This window comes from Mesitornis unicolor, unplaced genomic scaffold (genome assembly GCF_000695765.1).
Source record: "Mesitornis unicolor isolate BGI_N332 unplaced genomic scaffold, ASM69576v1 scaffold14655, whole genome shotgun sequence".
Lineage (NCBI taxonomy): Eukaryota > Metazoa > Chordata > Aves > Mesitornithiformes > Mesitornithidae > Mesitornis > Mesitornis unicolor.
The window spans coordinates 25,022-41,549 of NW_010185013.1; the positions used below are offsets into that span (position 1 = coordinate 25,022).

General features: G+C 47.5%; 1 protein-coding gene across 1 annotated transcript; it reads left to right on the top strand.

The window, feature by feature from the left end:
• Positions 1 to 222: 222 nt before the first annotated feature.
• LOC104540801 (procollagen galactosyltransferase 2) lies at positions 223 to 15,552 on the top strand. Its single transcript, XM_010184692.1, has 11 exons — positions 223 to 327; positions 1,835 to 1,952; positions 2,641 to 2,775; positions 4,214 to 4,418; positions 8,300 to 8,419; positions 8,868 to 8,944; positions 10,779 to 10,885; positions 11,719 to 11,851; positions 13,063 to 13,190; positions 14,338 to 14,544; positions 15,195 to 15,552. Exons 1-11 carry the CDS (start codon positions 314 to 316, stop codon positions 15,469 to 15,471), a joined length of 1,521 nt encoding a protein of 506 aa, XP_010182994.1. The 5' UTR covers positions 223 to 313; the 3' UTR covers positions 15,472 to 15,552.
• The last annotated feature ends 976 nt before the right edge of the window (positions 15,553 to 16,528 follow it).

Here is a 16,528-nt window from a genome sequence, read left to right on the forward strand (position 1 = left end):
GCACAGGCATCCCTGCGTTAAGGGGGTGCTCTTTCTTTGTGGGAAAGAGGGGCTCAGGTCTGTGCCTGATCTGTGGAGCTGTCCTGAGCCCTGCCAGGAGCTGGGTATGTCTGGAAGAAATAGGTCCTGCCTCTGTTTGACACATTTACCAGCTGGGGAAAGGTAAAGGACCTGAACCGTGTATTAACAGGGCCCTTCATGCTCTCATTTTTCCAGGGTGGCCACTGACCACAACGTTGATAACACCACAGCAATCCTTCGGGAGTGGCTGAAGAACGTGCAGAAGCTCTACCACGATGTGGAGTGGAGGCCAATGGAAGACCCCCAGTGAGTGCTGTAGTGAGGGGCTGACTGAACCTGTTGGGTGCATATGTCAGATTTCCTAGGTTTTCTGTGTTCAAACGAGAATTAGTTTGACATGTCCAAGCACTAAAACCTGGTGGGGTCTTTCCCATTAAAATTCTGTTCTTATGGAGCCCATTAAAAAGTGTCTGACTTCACTGAAGCAACTTGTGTGGAATTTCAGAGAAGAAAACATTTTCTCTTCAGTTATTTAGCATCTGCAGCTGCTTTCTTTGCATGGTAAACAAATCACATCAAAAGCTACGGGGAATAAAAACTATCATTCTTTATTTGCAAGGAAGCAGAGAAATCATAGCCCATTCCCGTAGCATCTAGAAAAGTTTTGTCTGAAACATCAACTATTCAATAAGTTCTGAGCCAGAGAACTAGATTTAATTCAGTATATTATGGCTTTACGTGACTTGCAGGATCATTGTTTTGAAATACGATGTTAAATTTAGAGAATCCTATTCTAAGGAATGAAGGACAACACCTATTTATATGCAGAATTTCAAAGCAAAAGAATGATGTGTGTTGGTTTTTTGTTGTCTTTTAAAAAAAATATAAAAATCAGTTGCTCCTTGTTTTGTTCTGTTTTCTGTTTCTTCCATCAGGGAATAGCACAGCAGTTTCCCCTTTCTTTAGGCTTGCTTTTACTTTCAGGGTCCTCAGAGCAGGGGTGCAGTGTTTGTGGTACAAACCCACAGGGAATGCTTGTGTTACTCACTTTTAAATCCTTTTGTTAGAGTCAGGTTTTCTCTATCCTGTCAAACTTGGCTTTTTAAAGTCCTTTAAAGATTTTTTTAAATTCTTAGCTCCTTCTCTGGCTTATGCTGGCACTATTTCAAAGTCCTGGATTTTTATTCCACAGAGGGATCTGTCCCCAAGGTTTCCTTCCATCTTTGTCACGAAGCATTTGCTTTTGGACCTGATCCTGAAAGCAGAGACATGCGCATAACTTTGCTCTCATGATTGGGCTCGTGGGGTTGGGTGTTTGTAGATTTAGGAGCTGTTACTGGGATGTGTTAACAGTTGCTAATAATGCCCAGACCCCAAGGGAATCGCCTTCGTCTCTGCATCCCCAGCTCTGTTGATTCTAATGGGCTTAAGGAAGCTGTCTAAAGCCTAGCAGAGGACAGATGACTTTCTACCAGAGGTCAGATGAGGTAAATCAGCTTCAGTTCATGTTGTTGGGGTAACCTCTGCTTACATCAGGTGCGGGCCTGCAGCTGCAGAAGGAACTCCTGGGTTTGATAGCGTTGTTTGGTCGGCAGGAAGTGCTGCAGCGCAGCTCTCCAGTGCCCTGTGTACACATGCCAGCACAAAACTTGGAACCGTTCTCCCTCAGAATGTCTCCTGGGTTGCCTGAGGTGACTCTAATGCTGTTTTTCTTTGGGAAAGAAGGCAGCAAGGGAACTAACTCTTTTTTTAACTAGTGCAGTAGAGCCCAGACGTGCGTTGCAGGTCACTTTATTTTTTTTTTCTTTGCTAGGTCTTACCCAGAAGAAATTGGGCCAAAACATTGGCCAAGCTCCCGGTTCACTCATGTGATGAAACTTCGTCAGGCTGCTCTGCGTGCTGCACGAGAGAAGTGGTCAGACTACATCCTGGTAAATACCAGGTTTGATTTATTAATTGTCCTCAGGCAAAAACTTTTCAGGTCATCACTCTGATACCTGGGGCTGCCAGAAAGTTCCTTCTGTGTCTGAAGACAAAGCTCTCTGCAGTGAGATGCTGTGTGCTGTTTCTTGGTCTGATGAGCAACAGATTTTGAAGCTAGGGAGATAAGTCCCTGGGTGAGTCCAGGGCTTGTTCCACAGGGATCAAGTATAAATATAGTCGTGGTGGTGGGAAGGGACCTGCAAGGGTCTCCCAGATTGAAACCCCACCTATTGCTGATGAAATGTAAGGGAATGTGCTGCAGAGTAGGTCTGCAAAGATGCCCTTGGTCACTGCAGCCTCAGTTCAGCCTCTGAACAAGTTTTTCCCGATCCTTGTCAAAGCATAAACCTGCCCTGAATTTTCAGCAATGTTATTTTCCCTCACAGCTCCCTGTCCCCATGCTGGAGTAGCATTCTGTGGAGTCAGAGGGAAATGCCGCATGTTTTCCCATCCTATAGCTGTGGTGCAAGGGCAGTACACCCTTAACAGCCACGAGTTCCGTGGTATCCAAACCACCAGCTCTGTAGCTTTTTTGCAATACATTATGCCTTTGGCTGCCTTATTCCCAAGAAGGTGCCAGGGGAAGCGTACCATTTAATCTCATAACAAATTTGTTTTCCCATCTTCCTTCTCTAGTTTATTGATGCAGATAATTTGCTGACCAACCCAGAAACCCTGAACCTGTTGATAGCAGAAAACAAGACATTGGTGGCGCCGATGCTCGAGTCTCGCTCTCTCTACTCTAACTTCTGGTGCGGCATCACTCCCCAGGCAAGTGGCCCATGTGAATGTGGCTGGGTGGCTGTGCAAGCGACGTTTTCAAAGGCCTCCTGCCTCATGTCTATGAAGTCTGCTTCTCTTCTGTGGGCTTCCCCTTCTGCTTTGTCATGTCCTTCTGAAAAGAAGCTGCTGTAGCTCTGAGGCATGCAGAGGTGATGTTGGCGTATAGTGAGGATGATGGTGTCATGCAGTCACCTCACCTTGTGCCTCTCCCAGTGGTGGCACCCCAAATCTGGGATGGGTGTCTTGCACCATATAGTTATAGGGAATCTGGAAATAATGGAGGAGAGGACACTACAATCTATAAATGTTTTCCAGGCTCTGTTTTCTAACTTGAGCTGTAGGTATGAGCAAAGCAATGCATGTTCTGCATTGGGTGTGCAGGCATGTAACTGAAACTTGCTTCCTTGTCTGAGATTCCTTACCTGAAAAAGCTGAATCTGGAGGAAGCTGAGCTTGCTTAGACAAAAGTCCTGGGAAGTGACACAATCCCACTAGTGACATTAAAAACACTGATACACACCCTGGAATTTATTTGAGGTGATTCCTTATGTTTGTCTAATGGCATTAAAATTCTTGGTACTTAATTATAGACTAGCTTTCATAGGTTCATAGAATGGTTTAGGTTGGAAAAGACCTTTAAGGTCATCAAGTCCAACCATCAAACCAGCCCTAAGTCCTCCACTAGACCATGTCCCTAGACACAACATCTCATCTTTTAAACACCTCCAGGGATGGTGACTCCACCACCTCCCTGGGCAGCCTGTTCCAGTGCTTGACAACCCTTACAGTGAAGAAATTCCTCCTGATATCCAACCTAAACCTCCCCTGGCGCAACTTGAGGTCATTACCCCTTGACCTATCACAGCTGTGAGAGAGAAGAGACCGACCCTCACCTTGCTACACCCTACTTTCAGAGTCTTGTGTTTCCTTCTTTATAAAGACAAGCTTGCCCTGCATAGACAAATATGTTGAAGCCTGAGCTGCGCGTACATCTTCGAGCTTCCCTGGGGCATGTGAATAGGAGGACTGTAGAGATGCTGCACAGTCCTGCCCTTCCCTACCCTCCTGCTTTATTCTAGCACACTAGCCAGATACTAATTATTGTCATTATTGCTGGAGTGAAACAAAGAACAAACTCCATTTTCCCCCTTCTTCTGATGTAAAACATCATTCTTCCTTCCCAGTGTTATGAAGGCCACAAGTAGGGACTACAGGCGGAGTGAAAACATAACAACTGTATTGTGTTGGACCAAAGGTCTGTCTGATAGCGGTGGTTTGTAGCAGATGCTTATGGAGTAGTATAAGAACGTGGCAGACAGGTGAATGATCCTTCCCCAGAATATTTTTGTCCTCGGGCAGTCTCCTTCTGTAGGATTTCTTGAAACAGAATCTCTCGTAACAATCAGCCCCTTCCTTGTGTTTGCAGGGCTATTACAAAAGGACCCTGGACTATCCCCTGATTCGGGAATGGAAGAGGACAGGCTGTTTTGCTGTCCCAATGATCCATTCCACATTCCTCATTGACCTGAGGAAAGAGGCCTCCACCAAGCTGATGTTCTACCCACCCCACCAGGACTACACTTGGAGCTTTGATGATATCATGGTCTTTGCCTTCTCCAGTCGCCAAGCAGGTATGTGTGGAGCTTTTGCAGATCTCTGGTTGAGTTCACAGACCAAAAGTCGTGTTGGTTTCACTGGTGAATTAAGACCCTGTTCCCTTTCCTCTTTTGGATCTGGTCAGGGATAGCCAGCAGTGAGTGGCTGGCAACACAGTTTTGAATCACAGCTAGCTTCAAAGGACATGGGAGCCGTTCTTAGGATGGGGGTAGTGTTTCCCAGCCAAAATGTGTGGCTCCCACCCTTGATTGGCATCACAGCAAGACAGTAGTGAACAGAAGTGAATGCTGTGGGAGTGGAAGGTGTTCTGAAGTCTGTAGGTAAGTTATCTAAAGTCACCGCTTGCAGGAGATCCATGAGGAGGGGCGTGAGGGCGAGAGACTCTTTGTAGATGTAGCAGCTCTTGTGGAAAGCAGAAATCAAGTTGCCTACCCATGGTGCTGATGAAGCTTTACTTCATGGCAGCTCAGCAGGGATTGTCTGAGAGGTAGGGGGGTTTGTTTTGTTTCAGTTTGTTTTTTTGAAAGCAAAATCAGTGCAACTTTTGAGGGGAAAGATGGGGAGTCTGTGGGCTGTGCTGGGAGGAAACCTCCTGCTGGCGAGGGCAGGCTAGAGCTGGTGTGTGAGCTGTAAAATCTCTGCACGCTTGACATTGTATTGTTAGTGCTTGGGGAGAACCACTCGAGCACTGAGCTTGAGAGATCCTTGGGGCACAGCAGAGAGAAAATGTTTACCAGCCCGGCTGATATTTGGACCAGTTTCTACTGCGCAGTGGGAGGATTTCAGTTAACCCTGAAATGCAGGGGTCCTTTCAGGCCACGTCACAACCTCAGCGTCCCCTTCCTTCGCCTGGACTGGCTGTTGGTGTTTGCAGAGAGCTCAGGGTGTCTCAGAGAAATCACTGTCTCTTCAGTGCGTGACGCTGCTGCTCCTTGCACTTGCGGTGAGGATGTTTAGTCCCATTTATTTTGGGAGAGGGGAGATCTGGTGGCTCTTCTGTCCCCAGCAAAGTCCTGGCTGACAGACCTGTGTGTAGCAGTGTCAGAGCTGACAGGAGCTCCTGAGAAGGATGTTTTTAGTGCCCATCTGTATTGTTCTTTGCCCTGCTGTGTTGAAGAGGGGAATGTTTGGGGTCTTACAAAGAAAAAAGAGACTGATGAAACCTCAGCAGCACCAAAGAAGTGTGCTTCTGTTAGAGTTTCATGACTGGTTTGCTGGCGTGCTGAGGTGAGTTAGTACAGAAAGTTTTGTGTGCATCCACCAAGTGATGTGCAGCTGCTGTCATGTGTCCTCTGTTTGCAAAAGGAGTGAAGTTTAGGTGAGAAGGAAGAGCTGTTCTTAGGGGACAGACAAGTAGAAAGTGAAGTGAAGCTTTTTGTCCACAGTCGTTTCTGGAGAAGCTGGGCTGAGAAGACTGCCTTGGCCACCATCTCCAGACCAGCACAGCAGCCACCAGCTGTTTGCAGCTTTCAGTGATCTTTCTGGTTTGAAGCTCTTGGCAGCACTGCAGGAGACAGAGTCTTGGCATACTAAGCAGGGCTTTTTAAAACTCAGTTATGAGGGCATGTGGGTAGGGTGTCGAGTGAGAAAGATGAATTGTAGAGGAGAGGCAGCAAGAGCTGAAATTAGAGCCCTTATGAGGCAGAGGAAGATGAGGGGAGTTGTGAACGTGCAGAGACCTTTGTGGTCCTGGCTTTCCAAGTCAGGACATTGGTATTTTGGCTCCAAAGGCGAATGGAGGTTTCAGTCTGGATTGTAAAGCAGGCTCCTTCAGATCTGACTGCCCCACTTGTTCCCTCTGACAGCTCTCCCCAAAACGCAGCATCCAGTTAGTCTGGTAGCTCCATTGCTTTAGCTCCAGCCGCATAAGAAATATTTCAGGAATTCAAACCCATCATTTTTTCCTTCCATCCTAGAGCACTTTGGCTTTTTCCAGGACTGACCCTTGAGATGAAAGGCTTTGCTTCAGCAGTCTGGCCTTGATCTGCTCAGATTGTTGGCTTGTGTCCTGGGCTGAGTTTTGTCACCCAGGATAAAAGGATGACATCCAAGTTCAGAAATGTGAAAAACGTATGGACTTTGAGGTAAACTTCTCTGCGGAGTAACTTCACTTGCTTCCCTCAAGTCGTAAATGATGTTGGCTTTTGCTCAGGCCAAGTGCTGCACTTAACTGCCTCACATCAAACCATCAGTTTTCAACAGTGAATCTACAGCTCGAAGCAACTGTTTTGTGATGCTCCAAAGAGACCATCCCACTTCTGCTTTCAGAAAGCTTCCTTTCAGCCTGAGGCTCTGAAGACCTCAAGCTAGCCAGCAAGAAGGTTTGCTCACAGGGATGTGGGGGAGATTTAGGTTGCCTAAATATTGCTGTGAATTTAGGGCACATAGTTGTGAATCCTCGTCACAGCCTCACAAAGGCTAATAACAATTATCCATGGCTTTTCTGTCCTTTGTAGCAATCATTCATTTTATTATAAAGACAGGGCTGGAGAGCAAGTCTCCCTCCCCATTTTAAGGTAGCTTTACCCTTTTAAAGTAGCTTTTATCCTAGAAGGAACAAAAATACTGGCGTGAACGTATGCAGATTAACTGTGTTTAAGCCAGCGGAAGATGAGAACAGAGATCAGTGGGCCAGATAAGAGTAGTTGATTAGATCAGTGCCAAACCCATTATTGTCAGCAGGTAGTATTTTTTTATTCTGCGATTTACCTAAATTGCAGCTGACAGCTGAATGTGTTTTGGCAAGTAGTGTAGCCAGCAATTTACTTGCAGGACTTTAAGTGGTAGAAACACTGGGGTCATTAACGCAGACAGTTCTGCTCTGCTAAAAATACTGGGGATTTGGAGGACTAATACATGACAGCACCAACACACCAGGTAATGTCTGCTTTTCATTTATTCCCTAGAGGGAAGGGGGTGGTTGTGCTTGTTCCTTTTTTCTCCGTTTTTGAGCTTGCAAGTTTGCATTTTTCTTTAGATCTGCTTGGCCAGTTGTATGGGTTCTAGCAGCTTTCAGACTGTGGTAATTAATAAAGGATCTTAGCAGAGCTCAATGCAAAACACTGGAACTATTTTCCCCTGGCTTCTCTGAGTGTGGCTTTTTGGTGTGGTGCCTGCTGTGACAGCAGGCCCGGCGCTGCTGCGGTTGTAGCAGAGAGCGAGCAGACTCTCGGCCGGTGCAGCGGGAGCGGTGTTTTGCTGATCACGGGTTGTGGGGATGTTCACAGTGAACACGTTCGGCAGCGGGTGAGTCTCTCCCTTGCAGAGGCATCTGCTCCGAAGAGAGGCATTGCATCTTCTCTTGGTTTCACACCTTCACGTGCAGCTCTGTGAATAAGCAGCCACAAAAACTTTTGAGTAGAAGGAGTTTACGTTATCCCCTCTTTTTGGAAGCCTCTCCTACAGCACAGCTGCAGGTGGGAACCCGTTTGGCGCTGGGTCTGTGTCGGGTGAGGTGCCAGGTCTGAGCAGGGCAGGTGGGGTTTTGAGGAGGGGGGTTTCTGCAATACTCCCCAGTTATCTGCAGTGGTCCTGCTGTGTATGTTGTACACTGCTTTGCTAAAGGCCAGTTCTGCCCTCTGCTGTAGGATTGTTTTAATAGCCTGAAGGCCAAAAAAAGACCTCTTTTCTGGTCTCCGAGGAGAAAACTGGTTGCAGTTAAAAGTACACGCTGTTAGGGTGCAAGTGGAATGGGTTTCATGGGAGAGACGACTTGCTGCCAGCCAAATAAAACAGAAAATGGCACTGTGATGTTTTTGAGTCGTTTGCTTAAGAAGCAGAACTTTTTGGAACTCTGGTCCTGGCATAAGTTTGATTGTTGCTACATAGCAACAAAGCAGCTAAATCCTCTGCTGAAAGACGTTACCCTTAATTTCTGTTTTTCTGTAATCCCCAGGAGTACAGATGTTCATCTGCAACCGTGAACACTATGGTTTCCTTCCCATGCCCCTGAAATCGCACCAGACGCTGCAAGAAGAAACAGAGAACTTTGTGCACACACTGATTGAAGCTATGAGTAAGTTACCATGCCCTGCTGTGCCGGACCCCTCCCAGGTTAATGCTTGCAGAGCTCTCCTTCCAATGGCCTATCTCTCATCCCTTGGGAATCTGCCTCCTGATCTGACTGCTCTCGTATTGTTTTGATGCATGGTTTTCAATTTTGCCACCCCTTTTCTACCTAGGGATGTAATCACTTCATGGTCAGGTCAACCCCATTCACAAAACCCCTTAACTTCCCCGTATCAAAGGCATCTTTAATGTGGAAAGGATGCTGCAGAACCTCATTTTTGTCATGAGCTCTGCCTGGCAGATGGCTGCTGGCATCTGCTTTGCAATGTGAATGCTTTCTGCTACACCCAGTCCCGCAGTGACTTCATCCCCCTGGTCCAGTGAGGCAAACACAGACAGCTACGTTACCCTCCTTGTGTAGTAGGGTGATGCTTGGGATCTCTCCTCTCTTTCAGTTGATCGTCCTCCCATTGAACCCTCTCAGTATGTCTCTGTTCCTCCGAAGAACCCTGACAAGATGGGATTTGATGAAGTAAGGAACCTATTTTTTCTGCCACTGTATTGTCTTTTCTTCCTGTTTATCACCTAAAGGACGCTGTAGCTGAGCTTCCAGCCATTTTCCTTGGCGTGTATTATCTTTTCACATGGTTAGCTCTTTCCTAATTACTGGTCTTTTGGACTTAAACTTTTTGCAAGGAGAAAATAGCCATTCTCATTTGGGGAGAACTGCTGAGCTCAGGGAAGCAGAAGTGAAAGGGTTCAGGGAGTGTTCTTTTGCTGTGAAGAAACGAGGGTACTTAGTACCTGCTACAAGGCTCCTGATCTTTGGGCTTCCTGTCTTGGTGGTATGGATATTTTAGTGATGTCAGGAGTGAGGGTGAAAACCAGGTTATTTAACTCCCCGGTTCTTGTGCTGTTTCCTCTACACATGACTCTGCAGGGCAGCTTGGCAGTCCTCCTGTTCTGCGACAAAAACTCCTCTTTGGGAAATCTCTGCTGCTTTCCAGTGACAGAAGGGAACAATTTCTCTCACCTGAGAGAGACACTGGGGAGCCTGGAGCAGCTGGGGGAGCCAGACTGAGCTGGGTTCTAGCCCAAGCTGGGTACATGCAGGAGTGATGCAAATCATGTGTGCTGTCTCCTTACTGTGACAGCTCTACCCTGCCCTGCTTGGTCACAGCATTTTTCTGCTGTGGCCTCAAGTCAAAGTGAATTGGAAAGATGGCTGCTGACACTCCTCTGCCACAAGGCCTCGCAGAAATTCCTCTGCCGACTCTGCCTCACGCTGTGGGGAGAGCAGGCACTGAGGGGAGAAGGCTGGAGAGGGGTCTGCTGTGCTCTAATGAACCAGCGTCTGAGTTGCTCACGGAGCCAGCAGCCCCTGTGCATGCAGCTGCCAGGGCAGCAGTGGCACCGTGACCGAGGGAGCTGTGATGATCAGGGGAGCCTTTGTTTTCTTGGCGTATTCTGCTACATCTGTTTACACGACTTGCAAAGTCTGGACCCGATTTGGCTACGTGTGTTTGAGCGCCTGTGTTGAGGACACAGCTGGTGTAGGTTTTTTCCATGTTGTCTTCTGTGACTGTGCTTTATTGATGCAATTTATTTTTTTTGCATTTGTACTGAGCTGGAATTTGATCTGCTCCTTACTGGGATAAGGTTTTGCTCCACAGGCTACAAGGCTGCACTTGTACTTGTCTGCCTGAGACTAACAAATATCCCTGGCCCTCCGCAGTTTACCTGCAAATGAGGGCTTCAGTCGTCTGCCCTCCTCCACAGAGTCTGTCTCCTCAAGATTTGGACTGAGCCCTGCCCAGGCATCTCTGTTACCGGTGTTGGCTCTGTGCTGGGCTTTCTGCTCTGGCAGGGGTAGCAGTGGATTTTCAGTGCCTGAAGTAATTACAAAAATCCTCTCTTTGCTATGTCCTTGTACTTGGATGGTGGCCCCACTGGTAATCCTAAATAACAGGCAGTGGCAGTGGTGTGGAGAAACATGTTGGGTCAGTGTTCCTCTGGGACTGGAGCTGGAGATGGCCATTGTACTCTGTGTTTAATATAGATCAAAACTTCTATATCTTTGGAAATCATAGACTTGGCTGTAACTGGTCTCCTCTCACCTTTTTTTTGTCCTTGAAAAGCAACTTTCCCCTGTGACATAAAACATCCATGAGAAGTAGTTGTTAGCCAAAGAACGAGCCTCTGACTTTTCAGCTCAAAATCAGCACAAGTTTTTGACAAATTCTAAGCAACCTGGAATGAAAACACACCTGATGTTTTAATAATACCTGCTGGAGAAGGGTGAACCAGGACTCTCTTTTATTCTTCACTCCCAAGCCGGGAGGCTGATGTCTTTCTCTTCAACTCAGATTTTCATGATCAATCTGAAGCGTCGGAAAGACAGGCGGGATCGGATGCTGCGGACTCTCTATGAGCAGGAGATTGCAGTCAAGATAGTGGAGGCTGTGGATGGAAAGTGAGTTTTGGCTGGGGTTGCTGATGTTTGCCGAGAGGGGGTTGTGCTTAAATACTTAACAGCATCTCCTTGCATGCTCTGACCTCCTTTTTGGTGGGGCTGGGTGGGCTGAGGGGAGAGGTGAATACCACTTTTATTTACCTAACAGTCTGTCTGGGGCAGTTTCGCTCTGTTTTTTCACTCCTTTGCAACTAGTCACTCTCCATGGGACAACCAGGACAGTGTGGTTCAGACTAAGGTGAAAATCAGGTTAAAACCATACTGGCTTCTGTGAACTAGACCACTTGTGCACGGTTGAAAGGAGTTGGCAACGGAAGTGTTTGAGAGCAACTATCTCCTGGGAAGATCATCCACCCTAGTGCTAAAAGCTATTGTGTCAGCCTTAGCCCTGACACAGCCCTTTCCAAGCTTACTTTAAGGTGCTCTAAAATGTTTTTATAATGAGAAATCAAGGCAGAAGTTTTAGGTCTGGAAGCTGCAAAAAGGCCTAAGAGAGATAGAAACCCACATGCTGTGTAGTGGTCTTTAAGACTTGGGTACCCATCAAGACCCATTAGAAAAATACTCCAAACCAAGCACCTGACAAGGTGATGGTCCCACAAGAAGTCGTTGGCAGAGTTAAGGGTGTGATTTGTCAGCTTGATTTAGAAATGCGAATCAAGAAGTTAATTTTTCTCCAGGTTTTTGTGCAAGATGAGTGCAGGGATTGCTTGAGATTCTACTTTTCTTTGAATGTCAGCAGCATTTCCCATGTTGTGCCTGTGTCCAGCTTGAATTTGCTTTTATTCCCCTCCCCACCTCCCAAATGGTAATAGATATTCTTTCTTTCTCAGAGCACTGAACACAAGCCAGCTCAAAGCTCTCAGCATCGATATGCTGCCGGGATACCGGGACCCATACTCTTCCAGGCCACTAACCAGGGGAGAGATTGGCTGCTTCCTTAGCCACTATTACATCTGGAAGGAGGTAAGGAGTCTGTGGATGCCCTGGCCTTCCTGCAGGAAGGTGCACAGCCAGTCCTAGGGCAGACCATCAAATACACTGCAGGTTTCTGGAAGTGTAGGATGGAGCTGTTTGCCTTGGTTTGTAGGGGATCACGCACAGAGTTTCTTGAGCTTTCTCATTTCTGCTTTCCATTTGTCAGCAGCTCTGAGTGATTTTTATCAGCATATTTTCGTGACTGTTTTTGCAAACCAATAGCCTGCTTGGAGCAAGTTTGCTTAGAAGAACGGCAGGAAGGTTTTGAAGAACAAATGGTGTTAAAAAAATCTCCTGTTTTTCCCCCTTGTTCTGCATCTGGACTGAAGCAGGTTCCAGTGGCTCTGCTGACTGGCTTTTTTGTGTTGGCATATCATCAATGTTCTTAACAGTAGGAACCTCTGTTTCCTGACCTTTAGAGATCTTGTTTGGGTGGTAAAAGCTGTAGCTTCTGTCTATCCCAGGTCATCTGGGGAGTGACGTTTCAGAAGGTCTGGGCTGTGCTGGTCAGAGATGCTGGCATTACACAGCCTGACAGCAGCAGGAGGGATTATTTCAAGTGAGTTGAGATGTGGAGGCAGGGAGAAAGTCTTGGTACTAAAAGACAACCAGGCAATAGCAGTGATTACCCCAATACAAACCGTGCTCTACCCACAGAGGTGTTGGTTGGAGCACCCCTCAGCAGGACACCGTTCCAAACAGCCTGGAGCCGGCAGGAGTGATTTTGGTCCTGAGAAGTCAGGCTGTGCTTTGGGGCTTGAGACTTCTGAATCGCCGACAGTCAGATGATAATGGGGGCACCTCCATGCAGGATGCCCTCGCGTGTGTGTTCTTTAAGTCATCAGGGCCAGACTTTGGACGTGCCACATTGTCCTCCTTCCCAGACTCCAGTAATACTTTTTTCCAACAAAGAGGTTTTTCTGAGCAGCAGCTGTGGCATCAAAGGCTGCTGCACATTTCTCTGGTCGTGCTAGACGGTAGCTCATGCGTTCTAGATGGTGCAATGTAGGATGGAGGGTTTTTCTAGGTTGCAGATGCTCAGCCACAGGGTATTTTCAGGGCTGTTCTCACTACCTTTTGTAGCTTCTCTCAGCTGAGCTGTGAATCTGAGAGTCATTTTCCAACCTCCCTGCTCTAGGAGGCAGTGCCAGATCAGGAATTTTGGGGTCACTGTTCATTACTGAACCCTCTTGTTTCAGGTGGTGAACAGGGAACTGGAGAAGACGCTCGTTATTGAGGACGATGTACGCTTTGAACACCAGTTTAAGAGGAAGCTCGTTAAGCTGATGGGTGACATTGAACAAGCGCAGCTAGACTGGGAGCTTATGTAAGTAACTGATCCTCAGCCATCTGGGAACTCCTGGGCACACAGAGGAGGCCACAGCACCTGCTGTGTCATGACAGAGATGCAGGCTGATGCTGGAGTGCAGGGGAAGGTGGCAGACGCTTCCCGGTGGCTCTTCCCATCAGGGCAGATCTGCTTCCAGATGCAGGCTGATTCAGGAATGTCCACAAGGTGCCACTGCTGCCCTTTGTGGGCAGCGCTGGTTCATCTCGGTAGTCTGGAGATGCTGCTGTGACACAGGAACTGACATGGCTCAGCCCTGACGCTTGGACCGTGGCATCTTAGATCTCTTAGGAAGTCCTTCATGGCTTTCCTACCCACTGGGTTAAGATGTGGATGTGTGGAAGTGGTGTAGCATAGAAATCTGTGAACCTGGTCAAGGATTACTTTTCAGACTGGTTGACATAAATTTTTGTGATCCTAATCACAGAATCATAGAATGTGTTGGGTTGGAAGGGACCTTTAAAGATCATCCAGTCCAACCCCCCTGCAGTGAGCAGGGACAGTGTTACCAGATCAGGGTGCTCAGAGCCTCATCAAGCTTGACCTTGAATGTTTCCTGGGATGGGGCCTCCACTACTGCTCTGGGCAACCTGTGCCAGTGATCCACCACCCTCATATTGAAGAAATTTTTCCTAATATCCAACCTAAATCTACCCTTTTCTAGTTTAAAACCATTACCCCTCGTCCCATTGCTTACACGCCTTTGTAAACCCTTCTTCCCCAGATTTTTTATAGGCACCTTTCAGGTACTGGAAGGCCGCAATAATGTCCCCCCAGAGCCTTCTCTTCTCCAGGCTGAACAACCCAGCTCTGTCAGCCTGTCTTCACAGGAGAGGTGCTCCAGCCCTTTGATCATTTTTGTGGCCCTCCTCTGGACCCACTCCAACAGGTCCACATCTTTCTTGTGCTGGGAACACCAAAGCTGGACACAGTTCTCCAGGTGGGGTCTTACCAGAGCAGAGTAGAGGCAGAATCCCCTCCCTCGATCTGCTGGCCACGCTTCTTTTGATGCAGCCCAGGATGCAATTGGTGTTCTGGGCTGCAGATGCACATTGGTGGCTCTTGCACAGCTAATTGCTGCAGACTCACTTTGGTTCCTAATTCCTTGGTCTTTTCACCCTTTAAGCTACATTGGCCGAAAAAGAATGCAGGTGCAGGAGCCTGAGAAAGCAGTTCCTAACGTCATGAACCTGGTGGAAGCTGACTACTCATACTGGACCCTGGGGTACGCGATCTCTTTCCAAGGGGCTCAGAAGCTCATCGGAGCTGAGCCGTTCAGCAAGATGCTGCCCGTAGATGAATTTCTGCCAGTCATGTACAACAAGCACCCTGTGTAAGTAGGATGCCTTGGCTGCTTAGGTTTACATGAGCTGGGTCTTGCTGAATGATCTTAAGCCAGATCGTGTCTCACTTCTGTAGCCTGACTGGTGGGGGACAGGGCTACACCTTGTGATTTTTGGTTGTCTTCAACTGCTCCTGACATGGGTCAAAGGAGGTGACAGACCTGCTGCAGGGGAGTTATTGTCCCTACCTGGTGCAGGGCTTGTGGGTGAGTTCTGAGACGCTTGGCTGTCTCTGGTAACAGAGGCCTTGGTTGTACAGGTTGTGTGCGGTTGGTTGTAAGGTGCGTGGCTCTGGCCGTAGAGAGTCAGATTTGCTTTAGACCCACCCCAGAAACTACCTCTACTCCCTGGGACCTGCTTGCTCAGTGGATTGGCTTGTATCTCACATTTCATAGAATCACAGAATGGTTTGGGTTGGAAGGGACCTTCAAGATCATCCAGTCCACCCCCTATGCTGTGGGACACCTTCTACTACTCCAGGCTGCTCAAAGCCCCATCCAACCTGGCCTTGAACACTTCCAGGGAGGGGCATCCCCAGCTTCCATGGGCAACCTGTGCCAGGGCCTCACTATATTGATTATAACCAGTGGCACTGATTGAAAGTTCACTCTGTTGCTGATGATTTTCCTTTCTTCTTCAGAGCAAAGTACATGGAGTACTACGAGTCCAGAGACTTGAAAGCCTTTTCGGCAGAACCCCTGCTTGTTTACCCCACCCACTACACCGGGCAGCCAGGCTACCTCAGTGACACAGAGACCTCGACAATCTGGGACAACGAGACCGTGTCAACGGACTGGGACAGAACGCACTCCTGGAAATCCCGGCAGCAGGCCAAGATCCATAGCGATGCCCAGAACAAGGACGCCCTGCCCTCCCAGTCATCTCTCAACACACCGTCCTCCAGGGATGAACTGTGACTGCCCACATTCCCCAGGGCTCTTTTGACAGCTGAACCTGCCTCACACTTGAGCTTTTCACCCTTGAAAGTTGTAGAGCAGCTCTTCATGTGGTCTCCTTCCCACTGCTTTGGATGGTGGTTGGACCTGACTGCTACAACTAACCAAGCTGCTTAGGATGGGGTGGGAGATGGAGGAGGAAAAAGAACAAGTGTTCCAGACTGGCAGAAAAATGGCAGAGATCTGAACAAAAGCCTTTGCAAGCTTTTGTTAAAAAAAAAAAAAGGAAAGAAAAGAAAAATAAGCTTGAACGACGTCTTTCTACAGTTCCTCTTGTAGAATACTGTATTTATAAAGATTAATATATAGAGGTGTACAAGTGTTAATACCTTTCTGGATAGCTGTAACCGGGCTGCTGTGTAGCTGTTACTCCTTGTAGGTTTGTAGGCTTTTATAACCCTGTTCACTGCATGAGACTGCAGGCAAGCATTCGGGTTGTTGGGTTTTGTTTTCAAAGGAAATCAAGATGGTTTCCAGTAATGTTGAGTGCACTGGAGCAGTGCTCCTCTGCAGTGTCCTCTCCCTCGTCACACTTCTACAGAAAACTATTGCTGGTTTCCCTCTACAAATTTCAAAACTTGCTAGATGCCATCTAAGCAGGCCTCTCGGTCCAGAACCGATGTCTTGGCATATCTCAAATCTTGGAAGATAGCAGAGAAGGTGGAGGTTGCTGGTGTTGTCTCTGCAGTGCCTGGAGGGAACGCAGCTGGAGTTAGTCCGTGTCATGTCCTGCTTCACCTCCTGCCTCCATTTATTCATTCAGGAGAACAGAGCTTGACAACCTATTTGCAGACCTGTTTAATTAGGCTGTAAGACCAAGTGTAAGACTTTGAGGAACTTTACATGTTTAAAACTTGGTTATGAACTGCTTGATGCTATCCTTATAAAAACAAAACAACCTACAGAAATACCAACTGTGCTGTTTTCGACAGCCTTCATAGAATTGTGCGTTACAGGATGGAAAGGCAACTTGTCTTGATACTTTTTCATGTGAGGAGCAAACTTGTCTTTTTTTTTT

What these genes read in the sequence shown, in the direction of transcription:
- LOC104540801 (XM_010184692.1), top strand. An exon ending in AGTGGTCAGACTACATCCTG is followed by an intron (nt 1,953 to 2,640) that starts GTAAATACCAGG and finishes TTCCTTCTCTAG; the next exon opens with TTTATTGATGCAGATAATTT. An exon ending in GGTGCGGCATCACTCCCCAG is followed by an intron (nt 2,776 to 4,213) that starts GCAAGTGGCCCA and finishes TTGTGTTTGCAG; the next exon opens with GGCTATTACAAAAGGACCCT.